Genomic DNA, 24,635 nt, shown 5'->3' on the forward strand with positions numbered 1-24,635 from the left:
GAAGCACGAGCCGTGCGGGTGGAGACTGGGGAATCCTGGACCGTGTTCTTGGCTCTGCGTGACCTTGGGCGAGTCGGACGCCTTGTGTTTGGCGGCACGGGCGCTGGGGTTGGTACCGCGCCCTGACTCCCGTGACCCAGGGGGACGCAGCTGCTCGGATCCCAGCGCTTCCAAAGTCCCGTCCCACGCTGGGACTCGGGGAGCTGCTCTGTGCAAGTGCTGGGCCTGCCTGTGCTCGCCCTCCCTGAGCTCAGCGCTTGCAAAACCCGGCCTTGCTCTTTCTTCTTTCTGCGCAAGGCTCAGGCGTTCGTTAATCCGCTGTTAAATGCCCTGAGGATGCGAGCTGGAGGCTTCTGTTTGAAATGCAAAGCATCTTACAGCTGGAGGTTTTGTTTTCTGGATACGAGCGTATTTGTTGCCCCGCTTCTTGTCCCCGTGCCCAAATAATCGTCCCCGCTATTGCGGTTGTGTTTTAGCTGCGGCCGCGCACCCTGTTGAGTAACCCCGGAGCAGTTTTTGAGGTCAGAGGGGCGGAAGGGGACACGATGGAGGAAGTTGCACATCTCTGAAGTTTCCTTGAGAGAAATCCACAGACAGAACAGTCGATCCCCTTTCTCCCTGCTGCCCTTAGAGCCGGGTGGGTGCTGGTGCATGGTAAGAAGCTTTATTTTACAGGGTTTGCTTCTTTTCAGGCTCTAACTGCTTTTTTCCTGCCCTAAAAGAGCAAGTGTTTCCTAAAATGTCTGCAACGCACTCTCAAAATGCTTTTGTCTAAAAGAGTTTACAAATCCGTCAGCTCCTTTGATTCTCCAAGCTCCTTCTGAAGCTGCAGGATTATTTAACGCCATAAAAAAGGGGGGGTTGGTTTTCTTTTTGAGGCTTGAGAATCCTGAGAAGGCATTAACTGGGAAATCGCCCACCGCAATCCTGAGCTTTTTCAACATGGAACGGGCTCTTCCGAGGGGATTGAAATACGAATGATGTGGGAGGCGATGGCGGGATGAGCCGCAGTGCAGCCCCGGTTCAGGGTGTTTCTCTCGGTGCAGCCCCGGTTTGGGGAGTTTCTCTCGGGTAGAGGATTCACAGCTGCAACCTGAAGTTGAGATAATTTCCTGAGCAAGGGGTAACGGCCGGAGGAAGTGGCGGGTGCTGGGGAAACGGGGCAAAAAATGGCTTTTCCTCAAGAACCTGGGACTAAGCATGAGAGCAGCTTGGGAAGCATTTCTCCCACGAAAACCCAACACGTGGGGCTTTATTTTTAGGTGGAGGATGTAGATAGAGAACAGATGTTCTGGAGGGCTTATTTTTAAAACAAAAACACAGCTCGAGTGACAAAATTAGCTCAGAAGGCGCGTGGAATCAAGGTGGGATGACGGCGCCTGCAAAGCCACGTCAATGGAAACTGTGCGGGGCAATTAGGGGCGTCTCGGGCATTTGATCTCTGCTCCCGGCCGTGAGTTGCGTGGCTTTACCCCCAGAATAACTGAGGTTGCTCAGAAATACCAGGGTCCATGAAAGGAGGCGGTGAGGGGGGTGTGATGCGAGGAAGACAAATGGCTGCAGCGCAGGGGGGGCCGGGATGGGGCTGGGGAGGGCGGCGTGTGGCCGCTGGCACAAAGAAAAGAGTGTAAAGTGATATTGGAAAATCCTCGCGGAGGGGTTTTGGTGAAGCACATACGCACGGGCCGACCGTTGCGCTGGGACAGATGCGAGGCTTCAGTCACCGGCGTGGAGAGGCAGAAAAACGTCTGCTCTCCGGTTCCAGCCCCTTGCTCGGAGGCTGGTGCGGTTGCTGCTGGTGCAGATTTCCTCCGGCTTTCAAGTGGAAACAGCTTCGTCCCGGCCCAGCGGCCGCGGCTCCTGCTCCGCCGAGCTCTTGTGCTTTGTCTGCATTTGCCTCCTCTGCCGTCCAGGCTCTGCTCTCACCGAGCTGCTTGTTCCTCTCCTGTAAAGGACAGTTAAATGCCACCCAAAGGACAGCTGGGACCTCCTGAAGCTCCTGTCACAGCAGCAGCGCGACCGCACAAAAGCTGATCCCGCTGATAGAACCAGCATAGAATCCCAGAAGGGTTTGTGTTGAAGGGCCCTTCCCAGCTCCCCCAGTGCCCCCCCTGCCACGAGCAGGGACATCTGCACCAGCTCAGGTTGCTCAGAGCCCCGTCCAGCCTGGCCTGGGATGTCTCCAGGGATGGTTCATCCACCACCTCTCTGGGAACCTGGGCCGGGCTCTCACCACCCTCAGGGCCAACTATTCCTTCCTTGTATCTAGTCTAAATCTCTCATCTTTTGGTTTAAAACCATCGCCCCTTGCATGTGTGCCTTGGCCGCTGTTTGCATTTCTATGCCTCCCCCTGCACCTCAAACCTGGGTTTAGGGGAACTCATCCTGCTCCCAGCCCAGCCGCTGCCCATGGGGCTCAGCCCAGGGTCCCCCTGACCCCAGTGTCACCGTTGCCCCCCAGCCGGGTGCCATGTCCCCACGGCTGGGGCTGCTGCTGGCCCTGCTGGGCTGCACCGCGGCGCTGGACCCGGCGCTGGAGGAGGCCTGGGAAGGGTGGAAGAGCCTCCACGCCAAGGAGTACCCCGAGGTAGGTCCTGTCCCTCCCGGCACACGCTGGGGCTGGCTCTGGGGGGGTCTCACCCAGAGCCACCCATGTGCCCCCACCCCATCCCATGTCCCTGTGCTCCCGGGGGGCATTTCTGATCCCTCTGCCCCGGCAGGAGGTCGAGGCTGCCCGGAGGGAGGTTTGGGAGAAGAACATGCGGCGCATCCAGCAGCACAACTGGGAGGAGTCACAGGGGAAGCACCAGTTCCGTCTGGAAATGAACCACTATGGGGACCTGGTACCTGCCCCGGGGACACCCCAAACCTGGGATTGATCTGGGACCTCTTGATGCACCCAGGGCTGGATCTGGGGATCTGGGACCTCTTGATGCACCCAGGGCTGGATCTGGGGATTTGGGACCTCTCGATGCACCCAGGGCTGGATCTGGGGATCTGGGACCTCTTGATGCACCCAGGGCTGGATCTGGGGATTTGGGACCTCTTGATGCACCCAGGGCTGGATCTGGGGATCTGGGACCTCTTGATGCACCCAGGGCTGGATCTGGGGATATGGGACCTCTTGATGCACCCAGGGCTGGATCTGGGGATCTGGGACCTCTTGACACTCCTGGGGACCAGCTACCCCACCCCACTGGGAGCTGTGGGTGCCCCTGGGCCTGGGCTGTTTCCCGGGGCTCAAACGGCCGGTGGGGACCCGCGGTGCTGCCAGCCGGGCACTCGTGGCATCACATGTGTTTTCTCTTGGTGACCTGCAGACAGACGAGGAGTTTAACCAGCTCCTGAACGGCTTCACGCCGGCGTGGCAGGAGGAGCCGGCGCTGCTCTTCCAGGCGTCGGAGGCCGTGAAGACCCCGGCGGAGGTGGATTGGAGGGCCAAGGGCTACGTGACACCCGTAAAGAACCAGGTGGGCATGGGGTGGGGGGCCGGCCAGGGCCGGGTGTCTGGGCGGCAGAAACAAGCAGCAGCGTCCCCCCAGCACCAAAACCAGAGTAACCCAGAGAAGCAGCTCCTGTGGTTTTGGCTGCTGCAGTTTTGCAGCCGAGGAGCTGGAGAGCAGCAGTGGGGGCGATGGGATCCCAGCGCGGTGGGTTCGGGGTGGCGCTGTGATTGCTCGGCTGTCCCCATCCCACCCAGGGGCACTGCGGGTCGTGCTGGGCGTTCAGCGCCACGGGGGCTTTGGAGGGGCTCGTGTTCAAGCGGACGGGGAAGCCGGCGGTGCTGAGCGAGCAGAACCTCATCGACTGCTCCCGCAAGCTGGGCAACAACGGCTGCCATGGCGGCTACATGACCCGCGCCTTCCAGTACGTGCGGGACAACGGCGGCTTGAACTCGGAGCACGTCTACCCCTACGTGGCCACGGTAAGGGACACGGGTGGCCCTGGGGACACAGGTCCCAGCGCCAGTGTCACTCTGTCCCTCCTCTCAGGACACCTCCAGCTGCCGATACAACCCGCGGGACAGGGCGGCCAACTGCTCGGCCATCTGGCTGGTGGCCCAGGGCAATGAGACGGCGCTGGAGCAGGCGGTGGCCACCGTGGGCCCCGTGTCTGTGGCGGTGGACGCCAGCGGCTTCCACTTCCACTTCTACAAGTCAGGTACTGTCTCGGTCTTCGTGGTGTGGACGGGTAATTGAGGCAGGGCTGCCTCGCTGTGGGAGTGGGTGGTTTGCTGAGTCCTGGGGGAACAGGACCCACCATCCTGCCTTTGCCCGGAGAAGAAGCGACCGGAGCTGGTTGCCCCGCTCTGCTCTCCCCAGGCGTCTTCAGCAGCGTGTTCTGCAGCCAGCGGGTGAACCACGGCATGTTGGCCGTGGGCTACGGCACCGGCCAGGACAACGGGCGCAACGTCAGCTACTGGATCCTAAAGAACAGGTCAGGGCTGAGGGTGTCTGCGCTGGGGAGGCCAAACCTTGAGTCCTGGGGGCAGTTTTGGGCCCCTCACGCCAAGAAAGGCCTTGAGGTGCTGGAGCGAGTTGAGAGCAGGGAACGGAGCTGGTGAGGGGCTGGAGCACAAGTGTGATGGGAGCGGCTGAGGGAGCTGGGGGTTCAGCTGGAGAACAGGAGCTGAGGGGAGACCTTCTGATCTCTGACCTGCCTGAAAGGAGCTTGGAGCCAGGGGGGGTTGGGCTCTGCTCCCCAGGAACAAGCGCCAGGACCAGAGGAAACGGCCTCAAGTTGCGCCAGGGGAGGCTGAGGTTGGATCTGGGGAACAATTTCTTCCCCAAAGGGCTGTGGGGCATTGGAACAGGCTGCCCAGGGCAGTGCTGGAGTCACCATCCCTGGAGGGGTTGGACAGACGGAGATGAGGTTCTCGGGACATGGGGCAGTGCCAGGGGTGGGTTATGGTTGGTCTCTGATTTCGAGGGTGTTTTCCAACCCAAACGTCTGTCCCTGCAGCTGGTCGGAGCTGTGGGGCGAGCGGGGCTACCTGCGCCTGCTGAAGGGAGCCCGCAACCAGTGCGGGGTGGCCAACCAGGCCAGCTTCCCCTCGCTGTGACCGGGACGGCCCTGTCCTGCTGCGGATCCGCAGCCGCCGCCTTCTGGGGAAAAAAAAAAAAAGGGCTTTTTATTTGCGTGTGGTGAGAAGCAATTAAAAGCGGTACAGCTAATCGCTCTGCGCCTGCGAAGTGTGACCGGGCAGGGTTTGGCGGCCGACGCAGCCGGTGCTTTTCCTGGTGGGAAAGGCAAAGCTCCCCCCGTGTGATGCTCATCAAACGGCGCCTTCTCGGTGCTTTTTCCTCCCAGCCCCTCCATCTCCTTCCCCTCTCACGGCCCCTTTATTCTTCCAGCTGAATCCCACCGGCCAGGGCTGGATTTTCTGGCCAACAACGCCGCCCTTGCAGACCCGGTTCTTTTATAAACAGCCCTTTATCCCATTAAACCTGCGCGACAAGGCAGAAAATGAACCATTCCCCCCGGAATCCTGCTTTTTATTTCCTCTCTTTCCTGAATAATCTGGGGCATTTGGTGCCGCGCACAGGCCGGCAGGCTGGAGGGAGGCAAGGCCGGGGTGACAGGGGATCAGGGACTCTGGACGTGGCCAGTGGCAGCACGGGGACCCCAAAATGTCCCATCGCTGCCCCCAAATGTCCCATGGCTGCCCCACATTCCCTGTGGGCACAAACACACAGCAGAGCCGTGGCGCAGCCCCAGGGCCACTGGCTGCTGTCTCCGTGTCCCCTCGCCCCCGTGGTCCCCTGTCCCCAGGGTCTCCTGTCCCCACCGGCCCCCCAAGGGTTAACCCGCCCGGGCTCTGTGCCCACATCCAAGATGGCCGCCCCGGCGCCCGCTGCCCGCGTTGACCCCGCCCGCCCGCCGTAGCGCGGGCTTCCTTTCCAAGATGGCGGCGCCCAGCGAGAGGAGCGGCCGGCGGCTGTGGGCCGCGCTGCTGCCCGCCGCCCTGCTGTGCCTGGCGGCCCGGGCGGCGGAGGAACCGAGCACGGCCGAGTTCGACGTGCGGCCCGGCGGGGAGGTTCATTCCTTCGCCCGGAGCCTGGTGAGGGGGCGAGAAGGGGAAAGGGGTGAGGAGAGAGTACGCGCCTCTCACTGATTGGCTGCGGCGCACGTCGCTCCCGCTTCCCGCCGCGGGGATTGGCTGCCAGCGGGGGAAGGCGGGACGGGGGGGGCGGATCCGGGTCGGTTGCTAGGGGCTGGTTGCTAGGGACGGGGGGACCCCACCTCTGCCGGGGGATCCCCAGGGGGAGAGGGGCTCCCAACGGGGGTCTCCAAGAAAAAGGGGATCCCCGAAGAGAAGGGGTTCCCCAGGGAGAAGAGGCTCCCCAAGGATGGAGGGAAACCCAGGAAGAAGAGGGTCCCCAAGGAAGGAGGGGACCCCCAGGGAGAAGGGGATCCTCAAGGAGAAGGGGATCACCAAGGGGGGTTCTCCAGCAGAAGGGAGTCCCTAAGGAAAATGAGTCCCCAAGGTGGGACAGTCACCATGGCGAGGAGGTGCCATGGGAGGGAGGCTTGAATGGAGCGTGTCCCCCAAGGAGAAAGGGGGTTCCAAGGGGGGTCTCCAAAGGCAGGAGGGTCCTAAGGAGGAAGGGGGTCTCCAAAGAGAAGGTGTTCCCCAGGGAGAAGAGGCTCCCCAAGGATGGAGGGAAACCCAGGAAGAAGAGGGTCCCCAAGGAAGGAGGGGACCCCCAGGAAGAAGAGGATCCCCAAGGAGGGAGGGAACCCCCAGGGAGAAGGGGATCCTCAGGGAGAAGGGGATCCTCAGGGAGAAGGGCGTCTCCAAGCGGGGTTCTCCAGCAGAAGGGAGTCCCTAAGGAAAATGAGTCCCCAAGGTGGGACAGTCGCCATGGCGAGGAGGTGCCATGGGAGGGAGGCTTGAATGGAGCGTGTCCCCCAAGGAGAAAGGGGGTTCCAAGGGGGGTCTCCAAAGGGAGGAGGTGCCCAGGGGGAGGGGTCACCAGGGGAAAGGAGTCTGGAAGCAATGAGGTCCCCATGGGAAGGTGAATCACCAAGGGGAGGGGACCCAATGGAGAAGGGGGTCCCCAGAACACACAGTCCTGCTGACACCCCAGGGGTCCCCAGCGCCGGCCGCTCCAGACGAGGACGTGGTGTGTTGTCCTCCTTGGTCACCTCCGGGGTGACACCTGAAGTGTCCCCAGATCTCCCATCCTCGCCGGGAAGCAGCTGATGGTGAACAAAGAGAAGGTTCTGCTCGAGCGTGGCTGCTTACCATTGTCTTCTCTTCCAGGGGGATTACACCTGCACCTTCACATACTCAGCTCAGGGAGGAACCAACGAGGTGAGTCGGGAAAACCTTCAAGTCTCTGGAGAACAGGGAGTGACATTTTCATACCCAGTTGGTAGGAATGGCCTCACAGGCATAAATCCTGTGTTCTTTAGGAGGCTAGAGGGGTTTTGCAGCTTTTGCAGCTCATCTGGCTGCTGCACTGAGTGCTATTCAGATATGCATTTCTTACCTGCAAGTCCTGTTAGAATCAGGTACTTTTAGCACAAAGGGAAACGAAACTTTTAACTCTTTTCTGTAACTGTATTAATGGAATTATGGAGAGGAAGGGCAATCAGGCCTTGAGCTTTGTGCAATGCAAAGTAAAAGGGGCCATCCACAACTGTTGCGTAGTTGTGTTATTTTCTAAAATTGGTTGCAACTCGCTGTGCCTGCAGCTGGGAGGGGAGGTGACTGGCCTTGGGGGCAGCGGAAAGCACGAGGCTCTTCCCCACATTAACTCTTTGGACCTTTTTGCCCTCTGCAGCAATGGCAGATGAACGTTGGAGTCAGCGAGGACAACCTGCTCTTCTCCTGCTCCATCTGGAGGTTTGTTCTTTAACCCCGAACTCTGAGGGAAAAGCAACAAGAAGGCAGGTGGGATCTGGGCCAGGGACCCTCCTCCCAGGCCATGGGTGCGAAATGCTGCGTTCCCCCCTCGCCAGCCTCTGCACTAGATGGAGCTCCAAGAGAGCCAGAGGTGGCTGTGAATCCTGAGCTCGTCTGCACCTCCGCCCTCTCTGCCCGTGTCAAAAACTCTCCTTTCTTGTTTCAGGCCCCAAGGGAAGTCTTATCTCTTCTTTACCCAGTTTAAAGCTGAAGTGAAAGGAGCCAAGATAGAGCACGCCATGGCTTATGTAAGTCCCAGCTGGTGTGCGGGGGGGCTGCTCTAACACATGAATTGGACGTGGAAAACATTTATTGGACATCTGTGCAATAAAATGTACTCTGCCACATCCCTAATTAGAGAGCGGTGGCAGTCAGGAGAGTGGCCGCAGGTGGGTTCTCCTGCTCTGTTTTATTTCTGCTCCCTCAACACCATCGATTTGCTGCCGGCTTTGCTGGCATCGGTGACTCTAAAAGACACGGTCCTGCCAGGGTGCGCTGCACTCGGGGAGTCGTGATTTGCCTCGACAGATTGCATGTGGCAAAGTAAATCAAACCGCTGCTGGTGCTTTTGACTGGTTCACTCTCCCATTTCCCAGTCTCTGGTGTGAGGCTTGCAGTCACCCGAAGGACGCGGACGTGTTTAATAGGAAATGGAAAGATGGCCAGAGATTTTCCTTCAGATTTCCTTTGTGGATTTAATTCTTTCATTCCACGTTATTAAAACCCAACTTCCCTCTTCAAAATGCACTGTTTGTTTGTTTACTTCTAAATACAGTAACTTCTTGAACTGCCTCAACTGCTTCAACCTTCTTCCTTCCCGTTTCAGTCTCAAGCTGCAGCGGGTGGAAAAAGCGACATCCCCTTAAAACAGGAAGAGTTTGAAATCACCGAAACAACAGGTTTGTGACCGAGAGAACCGTGTGAGCAAGGGGCTGGTGTGTCTGCCAGGAGCTGAGGGTTTCAGCTAAATACAGATCGGTGACAATGTACAGGACAGTGCATGTTCTTGATCCAGAGCTGGCAGCAGGATTTTGCGGGTCCCGTCCCAGTGTAAATGTTAAATTAGCACAGGGGAAGAAGGGGTTTATCACAACATGGTTGGTGCGTGCATAAGAAGGAAGTGCAATGCCCGACTTGCTGGCTTTTATCGTCCTGGAAAGGAACCAGCAGGGCTGTTTTGTTCGTGCCTTACCATCTGTTGATCCTGCGCTTGTTTTCTCTCTTTCCAGTCTCTCACAGGGAAGGCAAGTTCCGTTTCGAACTGTCCAAACTCATGATTGTAGCAAAAACACCCCGTGACGAGCTGTGACCCTGAGGCCAGGGCTGGGCCGGGTGTTTTAGCCAGAAGAACATGGCAGATAAAGAGGATTATTTGTTAACTGCGGGATTTTTTTTTTTTTTGGTTGGCCAAACCTTTTAATGTTTTTCCATATTAAAATGTGCCAGGGTCCAACACGAGGGGCTCGGCGGTGTTAAGACAGATAGATTCTGTCCTGTGTCAGAGTAACAATGCGCTTTGCAGCTGGAACCCTCCTCCGAGGCTCCTGATCTGCAGCCAGCCGTTCTGCCGCCCGCTTTCTGCTTGGCAGATCTGCTGAATAGGGGAAAGCTCCCCCCAAACTTATCTCCCTTGCTCGGAAGAGCAATGCGGAGAGATAAGTGGCTGGATTTAAATGCGGTTTGCTCAAGGAGAAGTTGTTAACTCTGTAGCCTCTGGAGGGGAGATGGGATTTCTCTCTCTCTGCAAGCGTGACGGGAGGAAATAATGAAATTGGGTGGGAGGGGGAAGGAAGGGATGGAGTTGGCCAAAGCTCTCGGGCTCTTTGGTGAGTGCGGCTACTGAAAACCATCGCTGGGGAGGATATTCTGGACCTGCCCTGGTGCAGAGCGTGGGTTGGGATCACTCGCTGTGGGGAAGGCAGAGCTGCTTATTCTGACACAACCCAGGAATCAATCCGAGCAAACACTTTTCATGTCTCAGTACGACTGCAGGACTATTTTCTACGTACAGAAGCGATTTTTTTCTTATCTAGAGTCATAACAGTGAGGGAACGTGGAATTCCTCTCCTGTGTAAATACAACGCAAATAAAGAAATAAAGCATCACGTTCTGGCCTGAGTTTGCTCTGCCCTGAGCGGCGCGACCCGCGGCATTTGCTTGGCCACGAGCCCACGAGCGCTGGCAGCTCCCGCGCCCGGAGACATCCCGTGGGACGGGAGGCACAAGAAGGTCACGAAGATAAGCCCGGCTGAGATTGTGCACCGCCTTGCACACTAAAAGACCAATTTTTGGTGTTCAAAGGTGGGTTGGAAGCCGGCCACAGGTGGTGCATCCGTGCTGCAACGCATTTACAACTTTGAATTCTGCAAAGTTGCCCCTTGTTTCCTGCCATCAGGATGGTGCTTTTGTTGCTCCCCCTGTGCAGCGAGGGGATGAGGGGATGCAGAGGAGCAAGTTTTGTTCCTCCCACAGCTTTGCTGCCGGGTTTTACACCAAATTTCCTCCCACCAGTTCAGCATTGGTCGTGCAGAGCCCAGAGCTCCTGCGCTGTGGGGCAGCAGCGATGCCAGGGGACGGAGACTAAAAGCCTCAGGTCACAGCGAGTAAACGCCATTCAAAAGACAAAACCAACTGCCCCCGGTGCAGATTTTCTCGCTGTCACCTGCCTTTGTAACAACCGCATGGAGCACCCAGGCCAAACAGGTGAGTTTATTTAAATAACTCATCAGGGCTACAGCGTTTGCTAAAAAAATAACAACCATAACTCAGTCAAGAGACAGAAAATGTACGAAATCCAAGGGAGAGCTTTGGACGACCACCAAGGAAGGCGTCAGAGCCATCACAGCGGTACCGTTGTGCGGCGAGATGGGTCTTGGATGGAGGAAAGGAGCCCAGGTGAGGTGGAGAAGCACCTTCCTACCCTGGGCAGCACAAGCCTGAACCTTAATTTGCTCCCACCATGTCGTGGAGCTACTGAAAAACAACCCTGGGGCTCCACAACCCTCTGGGAATCGGGTCTCCCAACCGTTCATCCAAGCAACTGCCCACCCGTCCACCTTAGAGGTGTTAACGCACCACGAGTCTTTGGTTTTTTCCCCCCAGGAGGGTGACAATAAGAGTTCAAGGTGATGAGTCCCAGTTCCATGGACTCTGAGCTAAGAGCACTTGGTGGAAAAAGGGAAATCAAAGTGGACAGGAGGAGCCCAGGATCACCTGGAAAGGACTCAGCCCAGCACAGGGTGGGTTTGCAGACCCCGGGCAAGGGTTAGACGAAGTCAAGAGGTTCAGTCTTTTGTAGAAATGAGGAGAAAACGAGTTAGCACTGCAGAGGAGAAGAGGACATCAAGCCTGGTGATGGGCAAAACAGGCGTATGTCCTGTCCTCGGTCTCACAGGAGGCAGAGTCCGCATCGCTGCCACCTTGGCCACCTTCAGATGTTGTCCTCCTCCAGCATCTTGTTAACCCCGTCACAGATCCTCTTCAGGTGGGTGCGGTAGGGCTCGGACGGCCCGTAGAGAGCCGAGAGGAACTCGTAGTCCGCAAAGTGGTTGAAGACGTGGTTGATGCGGGAGTGGGACTTGGCCGTCAGGTGGCCGTTGACAGCCTGGTGCAGCAGGTCCCGGCACTCCGTGAGGACACCCGACATGACCCTGCGGTCAAAGGTGAAGTCTATCTGGTGGAAGCTGACGGCCGTCATGGCCAAGGTATGGACCTTCTTGCGGAAACGCTCCATCACCAGCAGCTCCTCGGGGCTGAACTGCCCGTTGCGGTAGAGCACGCTCAACTTCATGACGATCTTGATGAGGTTTTTGATGATCTTCTGGGCCTCTTTGCGGTTGTGGGTGTACTCCTTGGTGGCCCGGTAGAGCTCATCCAAGATCTCGCTGCTGGTGTCATCGATGAAGACGTTGGCTATGGTCTTGGTTGCCATCTTGCTCAAGAGCTTCTTCTGGGCCTGCAGGGCCAGGTTCTTGGTGCTGAAGGTGTCCATCTCTGTGGGGGAAGAGGCACACACAGAGTTCAGCCCATGCCCTGGATCAGACCCTGTCTCCACTCCTCCCCACACAGCGTTTTGAGGGTGGTGAGAGCCTGGTCCAGGGGTGCCCAGAGAGGTGGTGGCTGAACCATCCCTGGAGACATCCCAGGCCAGGCTGGACGGGGCTCTGAGCAACCTGAGCTGGTGCAGATGTCCCTGCTCATGGCAGGGGGGGCACTGGGTGACCTTTGAAGGTCCCTTCAACCCAAACTATTCAATGATCCTTTTAGGAGGACAAAGAGCATCTCAGGCCAATGGCAAGACCGAGAGGAGCTCCCGGGTGCCAGGGCAGGCCAGAGCTGAGCTCACGCCTGGGGTTTTGTTGGTGGGATGAGTTACGGGGTGTTCCCACCTTCCTTCCCCCAAAATCTGGGGAGAAGCTCCAGCACGACAGGCAGTGTTGGAGGAGAACAAGGTCTTCCTACCTGAGCCTCACCCGCCACCCTCCATCCCCGTCCCGTCCTGTGCCCGGCGCCGCCCTTCCTCCCCGTGCCGGAAGGACTCTTGCCCCACCATTTTCACGTTTTTCTTCCTTAAAACCTGACTCACTTCCTGCAGGGTGAGCTGGGGACAAACCCAGGTGATGGCTGAGTCACCGCGGCAGCCGGCACAGCCACGTGCCGCAGCCAGCCCGCTGCTCGCCGAGGCCGGAGCCGCACGGCCGGTTTGCAGCACCCACCGACGTGTCAAAGCCTTTTTTCCCTGCCTATTTTTCCCTAGAGCTCAGACTTGTTCTGCCACCGTCTCGGCGTCCTCTGGAGCCAGCACGAGCATCACAGCGAGGTGAATAATTCAGCAAGGTAGAAACCTCACCCCCCCACACCTACAGCCCAACTCCCCATGTCCCGGTGAGACCAAACCCACCGTCTCAGGCAGATGACGGCTTTAAAAACTGCTGCAAATGAATAAAACGCTGCCGACCCTGGAGATGCATCTCGCCCCATAAAATCGCAGAGCTACAAATCACGGGGAAGGCGAAAAACAACAGAACAACCGGCTCCTGCGCTGGGATGGATGGGCAGAGATGGGGGTTGCTTTATGTGTGTGGCACAGGCAGCGGGAGCGGGGAAGGGATGGGATTGCACTATGAATACATCACCGGGGAGGAGAGAGGAGCTATTGAAGCTCAAGCATGCTGCTGGGGTGAGAACGGATGGATAAATCGGCCGGGGATATGGAGAGGAGAGGAGCGGGGGGTCTCATCTGCAGCCACAGTGGTTATTCCAGCACAGAACCGAGTCTGTCCCTGTCACCGGCAGCCCTGTCCAACCACCAGCCTGTCCCGGACCCTCCGGGGACCCTGGATCCCGCTGCTCCTGCCACGGAGCACACGCTGGGCTCTGGGGAGAAAACCCCCGGGGTTTGGACACCCCACGGTGCTCAGGCTCCTTCTCACTGCAGCTGTCGTGCAAGGGCCGTGGTGCAAACTGCAGCCGTGGTGCAAGGGCCGTGGTGCAAACTGCAGCCGTGGTGCAAGGGCCGTGGTGCAAACTGCAGCCGTCGTGCAAGGGCCATGGTGCAAACTGCAGCCGTGGTGCAAGGGCCGTGGTGCAAACTGCAGCTGTTGTGCAAGGACGGTGCACGCTGAGCCCCAGAATCTTCCAGCCACTGGCTCCCCGAGCCCGACCGATGCTTTGCGAGGGCGTGAATTAAAGCGAGCGGTAACGGAGCTGCCGTCACCGGCACCACGCGAGCTGCCACACGCGGCGTTATTTACAGCCCTTAGGAAAACTACGGAGGTTTGTAAGTATTTCCCTCGACGCGAAAACATTGATTTTTGCCAGCGTGAGCTTCGAGCCGAGGCTCTCGCGCTTAACAAGAGAGAAATGACAAAGCAGAGGCTGCTCTCGCTGAGCTGTCGGCAGCTCGGGCTCATTCGAGGCCGACAGCCCCATCCACGAGGTGCTGCGGGAGCCGAGCCCGGAGGGACGGGCAGGACGGGCAGAGGCTGCGCGGCTCCGTCTTCCCTCTTCGGGAAGGGCTTTGCCGCGGCGTTGGCACCCTGGACGTCCCCTCCCTCGTGTCCCGCGGCGGTTGTGGGGTATCCTGGGCTCCCCGCAGGGAGCGGCGCCCCGATAAACGGGAATTTGCACGCCTGAGCTCCCTGTAGCCATAAAGCGAGTGCAAACTCCAGCGACGGAGCCCGTGCAAAATAGGAACTGCCGGCTCTCGCGAGCTGCCCCGCGCGCCCACGGCTCCTAATTAGCGACTGTAACAACAGATTAACCTTCCGCTCCCGGCGCTGCATAACGCCTGGCTGCCCCGCAGCCGTCTCCTGGCGGGGACCAGGGGGACGAGCGTCGCTCGTGGCGGGAAACTGAGGCACGAAGCGGTGGCAGCGGGGTCTTCCCTAGACCCCCAAAACCACGACCTGCTCCTCCTCCAGCGCCTGTTGTGCAGGCCGCCCTCTGCGAGCCCCAAGGAAACCCACGCTCACCTCCCGGCGCGGTCGCTCCCGCTCAGCACCGGCCCGGTTCACCCAGCACCATCCGCAGCATCACCAGAACCTGCTGACTCAGCACCGGCCGGGACGTTTCACCAGAACAAGCCGTTTTCCCGCTGGGAAGGGCCCCGCGACCCCATTGTTTGCGGAGGGGCTGCTGCCGGCACACGGAAGAAGCAAGACTTGCCCCAATGAGCAAATTTGAGACTGAACTAAAACCCCCCCGTTTCCTTCCTGTCGCTGAAGTTTCCAGCTCAGGGCTTGTTTTTTTCCCTTCCCCTTCTTCTTTTTAATGAAAACGCCCTTGAAAACCAGCTTCTTTCACCAAAAAAAGAGCAACCGGGTGTTGCTTTCACCGAGTCCCTCCCTGCTCCGGAAGAGCGCGGCAGGGCTGTGGTCCCAACGGTGGCTTTGGGGACAGTCACAGGCCTTTTTTGGGGGGTTTTCCACCCATTTTGCAGGTTTTGGGGGGGGGAGTTGAAGCCCTGAGTGGTGGCATGAGGGCACAGCTGAAAGCTGGGACATCTGCATGAGGTGGGAGCATGGTGACACAGCCCACAAGCATCTCATCCAACACCCGGCTGAATATTTCATGCAGGAAAGCAAAAGCCCCTAAATAATTTATGGTGCAGTGCGGAGCAAGCGTGCGGTGTGATGGAACGGCTCCACGAAACTCAGCTGAGAGCAAAGACACCTCTGCCTCCTCTTCCTCCTCACTGGGGACATATTAACTTCTAGCCGTCTTGCTACAAGTTTCCTCCAACACACAAGCATCGGGGAAACACTTCATGGTGGCGATTTCCCCAGTTTTCCCTCCATCCCACCTGCCGTTTCCTCCTGCTGCTCCGGAAAACTCCCCTGCTCCGCATCCCAGCGCCGCCGGTCCCCCCAAATCCTCATCCACCGCTCCGCTCCCCGTCCCCCGTCATCGCTTTCCATCATCTCCCGGTGCCTCCAATCCCCATTAATTAATTAAACTCTGCCGCCGCGCTGGATTACAGGAGACGGCCAGCGTGGCGTGGGGATGTAACCGGAGAGCCCGACCGCTGTCACCAGCCCGTCCCCCACCACCCGTGACCCCCTCCGGCTTCCAGACCCCATTTTACCAGTGCCGGGGTGGCAGAGGAGGAGGAGGAGGAAGGAGCCGTGCAGCCTTTTGCAACAGCCGTCCCTCGCACGTTGCCATGGGTGCAAACAGCAGCGAGAGCGGCCGGGTCCGGCGCGTGTGTGCCGAGCGGGGTGAGGCCAGAGAGGAAACCACTGAGTAAACACCTCGCTCGAGGGAAAAAAACCTCATTTCTTGGCAAGGCCAGCAAAAAAAATACACGGCCACCGGAGCTTCTTGCAGCCAGCAAGGACCAGGGATGCTGCAGCATCGTCTCGCCGGGCACTGCATGCTGCATTTTGCTCCGCTTGCTCCTGGCACTTGTGCCAGTGGCGTTGCCAAGTCCTCAGCCATGTCCCCATCATTGTCCCTGCCATCTCTGAACTCCCCATCCCACCATCTCCTTCCCTCACCGGGGCTGCGAATGCACCTGCGGGAAGGAGCAGAAGCTTTTTGCTTTCTCCCAACGTGTCTGTGCAAAGATCCGAGGTGGGGGCTCCGGCGATGCTAACCACAGGGCGTGGGTGGTGAATCCCGCCGGCGTTTCCCGTTTGCCGGCACAGCGTGGGAATGGGATCCTGGCACACGGTGAGGTGCCGACCGTGGGTGCTCCGGTTTGGGGGGGGTGATACACCTGGTGTAACCCTGGGGTGCTGCCCGGTGCCGATTCGGGATGGGGGAGATAATCAAGGGATCCCCCCAGGATTATTGTACCCTGGGAGAGGGGAGGCAGCTGCAGCACGGAGAGGAAGAAGAGGAGGAGGAGGAGGAGGGGGTAATTTTATGGAGAGGAGGAAGCGGGGGTTATTTTGGAGCATCTGTCTCGCCTTCCATTTCCTCCTTTTCTTTATCGAGCTGCCATCAAGCCTCTCGCGCTGGCAGCAACTTCCTTTCTCCGTCGCTCGGAGCAGACAGAAGCTCGGGAGACTCATGGGGAAGTAGAAAACGGAGCGGAAAGGGGGGAAACAGAGGCCAAACCACCGTCTGTCTGTCCGTCCGTCCCGCGGCGGGGGCTTTGGTGCATCACATGCTTCCTGCCTGGGGATCGGCGAGGACAAAGCTGCTCCGGGAAGGGAGAAAAGCTCCGCGGGATCATTTGGATCTGGTGCTGAGTTTGGGGTCGGCAAAGAATTTTTACAACCCAAATCCTTCCCCCGCTCTGGAGCTGATGAGGCTTCGGTTGGTGGGAGTTGGGAAGTTTTAAACCCAACTCTAGGCAGGATCCAGCCTCGCTAAGGGATTCATCTCTCCGGGAACGGGGGAATTTTGTCCCTTCGGGCCCAGGGGATGGCTGCGGGGGCAGGACGGGGCGATGCACGAAGCCAAGTGCTGCCATGGGGCGAACGTCCCTGCCCTCGAACGTGGGGGGAAGAGCGCGCTTTCCCCGGGTTCTACCCTCCCGGGGAAACTGAGGCACGGCCAGGGGTTCCCGGGAACAGCCCCGGGCTCTGCCCACCAGTCGGGGCTCCCCAAACCCTCGGTGTCCCCCCCTGCCCTGGGGCTCGGGGGGGGGGATGGCTGCCCGGGGGGCCGGACGGGGCTGCCGGTGCCCGGTGGACACGGCTGGGGGGACCGAAGGGGACGAGAGGCTTCGCCCCGGTTCCGGCCTCAGAAGTACGAACGGGGACGGTACCGTGCGCGCCCACCCCCACGGACCGGGGCAACCGGGGGCTACCGAGGCGGGGCCCGATCCCGGCAGCGCTGCACCGGCGGGCAGCAGAGCCCGGCCGGCCCTTACCTGCTGCCTGCCTCGGGAGAGCGCGGCGCCGGGACCGGGGCTGCTCCGGTGCCCCCGGCGGGACGGGGCGGGGGGGGTTCGCTTCCCCCAGCGCCTCTCCGAGCGGGTCCCGGGTCCCGGTGCCCGGCGGGTCCGGGTCTCCCGCCCGCGGCTGCGGCCAAGTCCCGAGCGGGGCCGGGCGCGGCGGCGGGGGCGGGGCCGGCGGGCGGGGCCAGCCAATAGCGGCGCGGGGCTTGCTACGAAGCAGCCAATGGGAGCGCGCAGCGGGGATCCCCGGGGGCCGCGGTCCCGGTCGCGGGGGTGCGCACGGATTGTGCGTGGGGCCGGTCCGGTGAGCGCGGCGTGGATCGGGCACGGGGCCTCGCTGGGGTCCGTACGGAGCGGCGTGGGTGACGGGGAGCCGGGGGGGGGGTGACGGGGAGCTGGGGGGGTGGGGGTGTGAGAGGGTCACGCGTGGAACCGGCGTGGGATGCTGGCAGGGTGCGAGGGCGCTTCTGAGCGAGAGCTCAGGAGGGCGATGGTAGATCGGGCTGAGCATGGGCAGCACCGGGGGGGCCCGTAAAATCCCTGCTCGCCCACCCCATTGAGCTGTGTCGGGGCTGCGCCCCCATCCCCAAGCTCCCCAGCACTGGGGCTGTTGGAGCATCGTCCTTCATCCTCCTCCTCCTCACCGCGGGAAGGATCCTAAGGAATTAAACAGATTAAAGGTGGGATTTAGATTGGATTAAAGTTCGGATTAACCAGATCCTTGGTTTGAATCCTGGTCTCATGCAGTGGCTGGGAAGTGAGCCTCAGCCCCCGCAGGTCCTCCTCACCCCCCAGCCCTGCCATCCCTCCACCCTGCAGAGATGCCCGACATCCCCGGGACATCGCCTGCCCCGAGCCCCTGCTCCTGCTGCTGCCCAGGATTTGCTCCACGTTGTGATGGAACAGCCGGAGCAGCTGTTGCCGCTCTCCCGAACAGTTGTGCCGTCAACCTGCCCGGCATAAATCACACACCCGGGCTCATCTGTTCCTGGTGGCCACTTGCCGCGATGGGAAACAAGCCATTAGCCGGGAGCAGCACGGGCCTGTGGGCTAAGGAGACGGTGACAAATTGGGAGGAGGTGCTGAATAGAGCTGGGGAAGCATGGGCAGAACATAATGGCTTCTTGCCGGCTTCTGCCCAGCACCATGTCCCCATCACCGCCTGGTTCCGTGCCCTCATTGCTGTCCTGTGTCTCCGTTGCTGCCCCATCCCATGTCCCCATTGCTACCCCATCCTGTGTCCCCATTCCCACCCTGTCCTTTGTCCCCACTGCTACCCTGTTCTGCATCCCCGTCCCATGTTCTCGTTGCTGGGATGTCCCCAGCCGCTGTGCTCACTCTGCTCAGGCCATTGCTGAAGGTGGTGGGATGGGCTGGGGTTGTGGGGGGCCACCCTGCTCCCCCCCAGTACGTGGTTGGAGCCATACTGGGGCTCACCCCAGCAAAACCTCGCTGCGGGGGCTCAGAGACGGCCCCCCCAGCCCCATCCCGCTGGTGGCACCGGGCACTGCTGGCGTCGATGGAGCAGCCGTTGCTGATCGGCGGGGGATGAGAGCTGGCGCTGCGCAAAAGCAGAGAATAAAAAACGAGAAGAAAGAGGATCTGGGCCAGCTCGCGTGCTGTGTCCCCCCCCCCCGCCCCGCCTTTCCTCCTCTGCTCCTTTCAGTGGAATGAAATGGTGTTTGCAACGGCTCCTCTCCCGCACGCTGAGCATCGCCCCGTGCTCGGGGAGGTCACGCGTCTCGTCCCGCTCCCTCCGCATGGCACATCCCGCCGGGGCGGCCAGCAGAGCCCAGCAGCACTGGCCCAGCTGCCCTCCACCTCTGCACCCCACGGCTGGGCACGGGGGGGCTTCGCTGGTGACTCCCGGGCGAGGGGGGAGCATCCTGAGAGAGAGAGTGTCTGAATAATTCAGGAGAGCTCAGCAAGAGAAACAGGAGCTGCTGCCCGCCAGGTTGCAGAGGAAGGGCCCTGAGCAACTCTCCGTCCTCCCCTTTGTCCCCAGTGTCACTTTGTCATGCTGCTTCACGGACCCCATCCCTATCAGCCTTGCGAGCAGGTTGCTGGTGGCACCAGGTCCCCGGGAGCACCCCAGCACCCCGCTGTGCTGGGCCTGTGGCTGTGCAGGGGGACAGGGTGGGGACAAGGTGTCCCCAGCACTCATGTGGTCCCATTGGGATGGCACATGCCAGACCCCAGCAGCTCCTGGGACAGGGCACCACCTTGATCCCCGTAAAGCCCCTATTGTCACCGGGGCACATGTGGGGTGGGGAAACACCCTCAGAGGGGTGGCAAATCCCCCGAGTCCTTCGCATCGCTGGCATTTTGCATTCCCCTCGCTCCCCTCCTGCGCCCCGTGCAGCTGCGCTGTGCCACAATGGCCCCTTCTTGCCACGTTAGCGGTGCCGGCTGCGCCGCCTCGGCCTCTCCGGGGTCCCCAGGGCCACATCTCGGAGCAGGACAGTCCCCACTGAGCAATGTCCCCTGCCACACCCCCCGCATGCTCCCCGCTCCTTGCTGCACATCTGGCCCCCATGCCACAGCTGGAGCGGGCGCCTTCTGCCCCTGTGTGTTCACAGCACAACGGCTGCCAATGCCGAGACTCGTTAGATAATTAAAGCTCCGCTGAAGCTTCGTCAGCAAGTGCCGCTGCGAGCGCTCCCCTCCTCCCAGGAAGGGATGGGGTGAGAGGAGGATGCTCCAGAGCAGACACCCTGGGGAAGGGGCTCCTGAGATAACCCCCCCGCTTGGGAGAAGGCAAAAAACACTGTCCCCATCTTGGGGACACGGTGCAGAGCTGAACACAAGGCCCCGGGCACAGTCTGGCTGTGCTGGCCGGGACAAAAGCAAATGTAGGTTAAGCACAAAGCGATGCGGAGCTTGGCCATGCCAGGGGGGCTGGGGCAGGCACCCACCGCAACCTCCTGCTGCAATTAGCTAATTGCTCCGTATTCCCGTGCGCGGGCTGGGGAAGATGCTATTGTCACTCCCCGCCACGTTCTCCCTGTGCTGCAGCCACCCTGGGGGACCCTGGCCTGTCCCCTCTGCCCCCCGCACCCCGTTGCAATGGGAGTTTGGGCTGGAAGAACAGGGAGCACACTGCCCCCCAAAACCCGCTGCCCCCTGGCTAGGTGCTGCATCCCTGATGTCACTGCTGGGGACAGTGGGGACAATGTTCTTAGCACCAGGGACGGATCTGGCTTTTCCCCGGCATTTTGGGGGTGTTTCGGTGGGAGGAGGAAGATGCCAGTCCCATAGAGCAGTGTCCCCAGCTTGTGGCCACAGAGCCTGTCCTTGTGCTGGTGACATATTGACTGACAACTCTTAATCAAGTGGATTATTAATTAGCAGAAGAAGCCAGCTGCTTAATCCTCCCAATCACCGGCCACACTCGGAACCGGTGTTTTATGCTGATGGAGCCGATTATCGCGGCATGGTCAGGAGCCGCGGCTGGGGCTGCCATGGCAGCGAGAGCCAAAATCACCGATTTAATTAGACGGAATGTTCACCAGTGGGAAGGGACGGTTTGCATCTACATTGCCATCTCTGCTCCCAAGGAACAAGCGACAGGATGAAGGGAAACGGCCTCAGGTTGCACCAGGGGAGGTTGAGGTTGGATCTGGGGAACAATTTCTTCCCCAAAGGGCTGTGGGGCATTGGAACAGGCTGCCCAGGGCAGTGCTGGAGTCACCATCCCTGGAGGGGATGGACAGACGGACATGAGGTTCTCAGGGACAGGCGGCAGTGCCAGGGGTGGGTTGTGGTTGGACTTGATGATCTTGAGGTTCTTTTCCAAACAGAATGATTCTGTGATCCCCAGGACTCGCATGATGGCCTCACCCACCATATGCGTTGGGTGACCTGAAACCCCCAGGGTTTTAACCCAAAATAGTGAGTGTCACCATGGGACTCGCCCTGGCAGGTGGGACGGGCAGATAGCGGTTGAGCAACTGGCACAGCCGCCTGCCACATGTCCCTGTGCCATCTGGGCCGTGCAGGTGGAGGTGACATGTGCGTCCCCATGTCTCCAGCTGGGGTGACCCTGGCACTGGGGTCCTGGGGACCAGCCCTGCGTGGTGCGTCACCCCGACCTTGCCCGCAGGGATGTTACCCCCCAGGAGAGCAGCTCAGGCCACATGTGTGGCCTTGTCCCCACTGTCCCCAGCCAGCCTGGGGGTCCCAGAGGGGCTGTCCTGGGGACCCTCTGTCCCCATCTGACCTGGCACCAGACCCTCCTCTCCGCAGCTGCTGCCGTTTGCCGGATCCATCCTGCATTTCGTTGCCTCATCTCCGCCACCTGCCAAGACCCCCCCCTGCTGGAGGGCGGATTTTCTCCCCAAATCCGTACCCACAGCATCGCCAGGAGCTGGGCTGGGAGCATTTTGCTCACCGTTTCAGAACAGGCAATTTAATTTTGGTCGTAATCTCTTCCAGCACCGGGCTCGTTTACCCGCGCGGCTGTTGGCAGAGATTTCCCATCCCTAATTAACGCTCAGCGCATGCAGCGGCGATTCCCCCTGGGATGATTCTCTCGCCTCCCTGTTTCCCGTCAAGATCAAGGGGATAAACCAACGGTTACCGGGAAAGCGAACGCTGCCCGCAGCCAGGGGACGCGGTGACAAGCCCTGAGCCAGCAGCAGCCGCAGCTCTGGGGGCGAGTCCCCCCCCAAACGCTGCCTGGTGGTCTGGGGGTGGCAGCAGGGGCTCGGGGTCATGTCACGAGTTGGGCAGGTCTCAGCCCAGTGCCGAGCCCTGCCTATGGCAGCTTCTCGTGCGTGGTGTCACCGAACGGCTGGCTTCCTCGGCCAAGTGTCCCCAGGCCAGCAGGAGGGTAGGTTTTGGGGTGCTGCAAGCTTTCCTCTTGGTGCAACCTCCACCATCCCCCCCTGTTCCCCACCTGCACCCCACAACCCCCCGCAGCCCCGCGGGGTTACCTCCCAGGCCTGGGGGGTGCGTGTTGCAGGCAGGGATGCTCCCCGCTGCCTGGCACGGCTGCTGCCTGCTTAATTGTGCTGAAAGCACAACAGATGGCAGAACGGTTTCAAGATGTTCTTTTGCAACATTCGGGGGCTGCCGGGCTCCTTCGCTCCAAGGAGGGAGGTTGGGAAGAGCCCCGTGTGTACTGGGGCGGGGGGGCGGTGACCCCGGCTGTGGTGGCCAAGTGTGGGGATGTGGGGAATTAAAGGGAATTAAACCATTTGCTGGCCTCACACTGCATCGCTTTCTTCCCGCTGCAATCCCTGCCCGCGCTGCCCGTCCTGCCTGCACCTCCATCACCTGCCTGCGGGTCCCTGGGGACAAAAGCCCCTTTGCCGGCGCTGCCCGTGGTGGGGACACGTGCTGGTGGCAGCTGGTGGCAGCTTCCCTAAAGAAAATGGGAAGAGCAACAGTAACTCCAAAGCGTCAGAAAATATTTAACATTCAAACTTGTTTTCACCTGGACATAAAGACGTGCCATATTCAAATACAAAGCCTCTTGTGGTCAACAACGGTGACCACTTTAGAATGAACCAGTTCTCTGCATGCTGAAGCAACATTGTTGGTCAAGAAACCAGTTTCTGGTGTAGCACTATCTGTAGTTACTTTTGCTTTCTCTGAGAGACTGTAAATAATAAGACGTAGACATCAACACCTCGTGAAGACATTTAACTTTCCGTTTAGCTATAGCTTTATTCAGCATGACTGTAGATAAGGGTAGCAGCAAACAATCATTGGAGCTTAAAGAACATTTTAAAAATAAGTACCAAGGCCTCATATTTGTTCTGAAAGTGTTCGTTTTATTTTCAAGGAATACAGTTCAATTTAATTGCCTGCACCTCCGTCACCTGCCTGTGGGTCCCGGGGGACAAAAGCCCCTTTGCCAGTGCTGCCCGTGGTGGGGACACGTGCTGGTGGCAGCTGGTGGCAGCAGCCGGGTGCTGGGGTGTCACCTCCGTCCCGGGGGGGTGTTGAGAGACCTCGTGGGTTCTTCCAGTGCATGGGGGTCCCGCCACCCTCCTGCACCAGCATGGCTGGGCTGGACTGGTACCGGCTACCAGCACCCAGCCTGCCTGGACTGGGCTGGTCCCAGTTACCAGCCTGTTTGTACTGGGCTGGTCCCAGTTACCAGCACCCGGTCTGTCTGTACTGGGCTGGTCCCAGTTACCAGCCTGCCAGGACAGGACTCGTCCCAGTTACCAGCCTGTTTGTACTGGGCTGGTCCCAGTTACCAGCATGGCTGTACTGGACTGGTACCAGTTACCAGCACCCGATCTGGCTCTACTGGACTGGTACCAGTTACCGGCATGGCTGGACTGGAGTGGTCCCAGTTACCAGCCTGTTTGTACTGGGCTGGTCCCAGTTACCAGCATGGCTGTACTGGACTGGTACCAGTTACCAGCACCCGGTCTGGCTCTACTGGACTGGTACCAGTTACCGGCATGGCTGGACTGGACTGGTCCCAGTTACCAGCCTGTTTGTACTGGACTGGTCCCAGTTACCAGCATGGCTGTACTGGACTGGTCCCAGTTACCAGCCTGTTTGTACTGGACTGGTCCCAGTTACCAGCATGGCTGTACTGGACTGGTCCCAGTTACCAGCCTGTTTGTACTGGACTGGTCCCAGTTACCAGCATGGCTGTACTGGACTGGTCCCAGTTACCAGCCTGTTTGTACTGGACTGGTACCAGTTACCAGCACCTGGTCTGGCTGTACTGGACTGGACCCAGTTACCAGCCTGTCTGTACTGGACTGGTCCCAGTTACCAGCACCCAGCCTGGCTGTACTGGACTGGTCCCAGTTACCAGCACCCAGTCTGTCTGTACTGGACTGGTCCCAGTTAGCAGCACCCAGCCCAGCCGTGCAGCTCCCCTCCAGTGGCACACAGGGGAGAGGTGTATTAACGCGCGGATTTGATGAATTATTTATGAGGCAGGTGACCTCATTCATTCAGATTGATTTTCCTCCGTGTCACTCCAATTCCAGCGAGCTCCTGGAACCGGCGGGCGGGCGGCACGGCAGGTACTGTGTCCGGGGACGGATGGGGACTGCGCTGCTCCCGGCACCAGCCAAAGGCTCTTGGCCAGCTCGGTAATAAAATAAAATAAAATAAATAAAAAACAAATAAAAATAAAATAAAAAATTTAAAAATTAAAAAAAAAAAAGATAAAATAAGATAAAATAAAATAAAATAAAATAAAATAATAAAATAAATTATTATCAGCCTCAACACCAACGTGAGCATCCCCCAGCTGAGCATCCTCTGGCCGAGCATCCCCCCAGCGAAGCATCCAGCACTGCCTGATGCCGATTCCCTTAACGAACCTGCCGATCCACTGAATTCCCCACCGTGCCGGCGATGTCTAATGAATCCGGGCGTGCAGCGGATCAGCGGGGC

At 59.4% G+C, this 24,635-nt stretch overlaps 3 protein-coding genes across 6 annotated transcripts; 2 read left to right on the forward strand and 1 right to left on the reverse strand.

The window, feature by feature from the left end:
- Positions 1–526: 526 nt before the first annotated feature.
- Positions 527–5,410, forward strand: LOC135999063 (procathepsin L-like). 3 transcript variants are annotated; one of them, XM_065652504.1, is made up of 8 exons: positions 527–654; positions 2,462–2,587; positions 2,721–2,843; positions 3,321–3,470; positions 3,701–3,925; positions 3,993–4,161; positions 4,323–4,437; positions 4,963–5,410. In XM_065652504.1, exons 1-8 carry the CDS (start codon positions 652–654, stop codon positions 5,060–5,062), a joined length of 1,011 nt encoding a protein of 336 aa, XP_065508576.1. In that variant the 5' UTR covers positions 527–651; the 3' UTR covers positions 5,063–5,410. The 3 variants fall into 3 exon arrangements, with proteins under 3 accessions (XP_065508576.1, XP_065508577.1, XP_065508578.1); XM_065652505.1 differs by lacking the exon at positions 527–654 and adding an exon at positions 1,375–1,453; XM_065652506.1 differs by lacking the exon at positions 527–654 and adding an exon at positions 1,683–2,069.
- A 469-nt stretch (positions 5,411–5,879) lies between these two features.
- Positions 5,880–10,017, forward strand: MYDGF (myeloid derived growth factor). Its single transcript, XM_065652630.1, has 6 exons — positions 5,880–6,061; positions 7,268–7,318; positions 7,791–7,852; positions 8,079–8,160; positions 8,739–8,811; positions 9,142–10,017. The coding sequence occupies exons 1-6, from the start codon at positions 5,906–5,908 to the stop codon at positions 9,219–9,221; spliced, it is 504 nt and encodes a 167-aa protein (XP_065508702.1). The 5' UTR covers positions 5,880–5,905; the 3' UTR covers positions 9,222–10,017.
- A 625-nt stretch (positions 10,018–10,642) lies between these two features.
- TNFAIP8L1 (TNF alpha induced protein 8 like 1) lies at positions 10,643–17,408 on the reverse strand. 2 transcript variants are annotated; one of them, XM_065652626.1, is made up of 2 exons: positions 17,235–17,408; positions 10,643–11,905 (listed from the first exon to the last, which is right to left on the reverse strand). In XM_065652626.1, exon 2 carries the CDS (start codon positions 11,901–11,903, stop codon positions 11,343–11,345), a length of 561 nt encoding a protein of 186 aa, XP_065508698.1. In that variant the 5' UTR covers positions 11,904–11,905; positions 17,235–17,408; the 3' UTR covers positions 10,643–11,342. The 2 variants fall into 2 exon arrangements, with proteins under 2 accessions (XP_065508698.1, XP_065508697.1); XM_065652625.1 differs by lacking the exon at positions 17,235–17,408 and adding an exon at positions 14,386–14,644.
- Positions 17,409–24,635: the final 7,227 nt, after the last annotated feature.

This window comes from Caloenas nicobarica, chromosome 27 (assembly GCF_036013445.1).
Source record: "Caloenas nicobarica isolate bCalNic1 chromosome 27, bCalNic1.hap1, whole genome shotgun sequence".
NCBI lineage: Eukaryota > Metazoa > Chordata > Aves > Columbiformes > Columbidae > Caloenas > Caloenas nicobarica.

Bases quoted from the DNA above. Each gene is read 5' to 3' on its own strand.
- LOC135999063 (XM_065652504.1), top strand. The intron at 3,471-3,700 runs GTGGGCATGGGG...CATCCCACCCAG, and splicing joins TGACACCCGTAAAGAACCAG to GGGCACTGCGGGTCGTGCTG. The intron at 4,162-4,322 runs GTACTGTCTCGG...TGCTCTCCCCAG, and splicing joins CTTCCACTTCTACAAGTCAG to GCGTCTTCAGCAGCGTGTTC.
- MYDGF (XM_065652630.1), top strand. From the start codon at position 5,906: ATGGCGGCGCCCAGCGAGAGGAGCGGCCGGCGGCTGTGGGCCGCGCTG. The intron at 7,319-7,790 runs GTGAGTCGGGAA...TGCCCTCTGCAG, and splicing joins CTCAGGGAGGAACCAACGAG to CAATGGCAGATGAACGTTGG. The intron at 8,161-8,738 runs GTAAGTCCCAGC...TTCCCGTTTCAG, and splicing joins TAGAGCACGCCATGGCTTAT to TCTCAAGCTGCAGCGGGTGG.
- TNFAIP8L1 (XM_065652626.1), bottom strand. From the start codon at position 11,903: ATGGACACCTTCAGCACCAAGAACCTGGCCCTGCAGGCCCAGAAGAAG.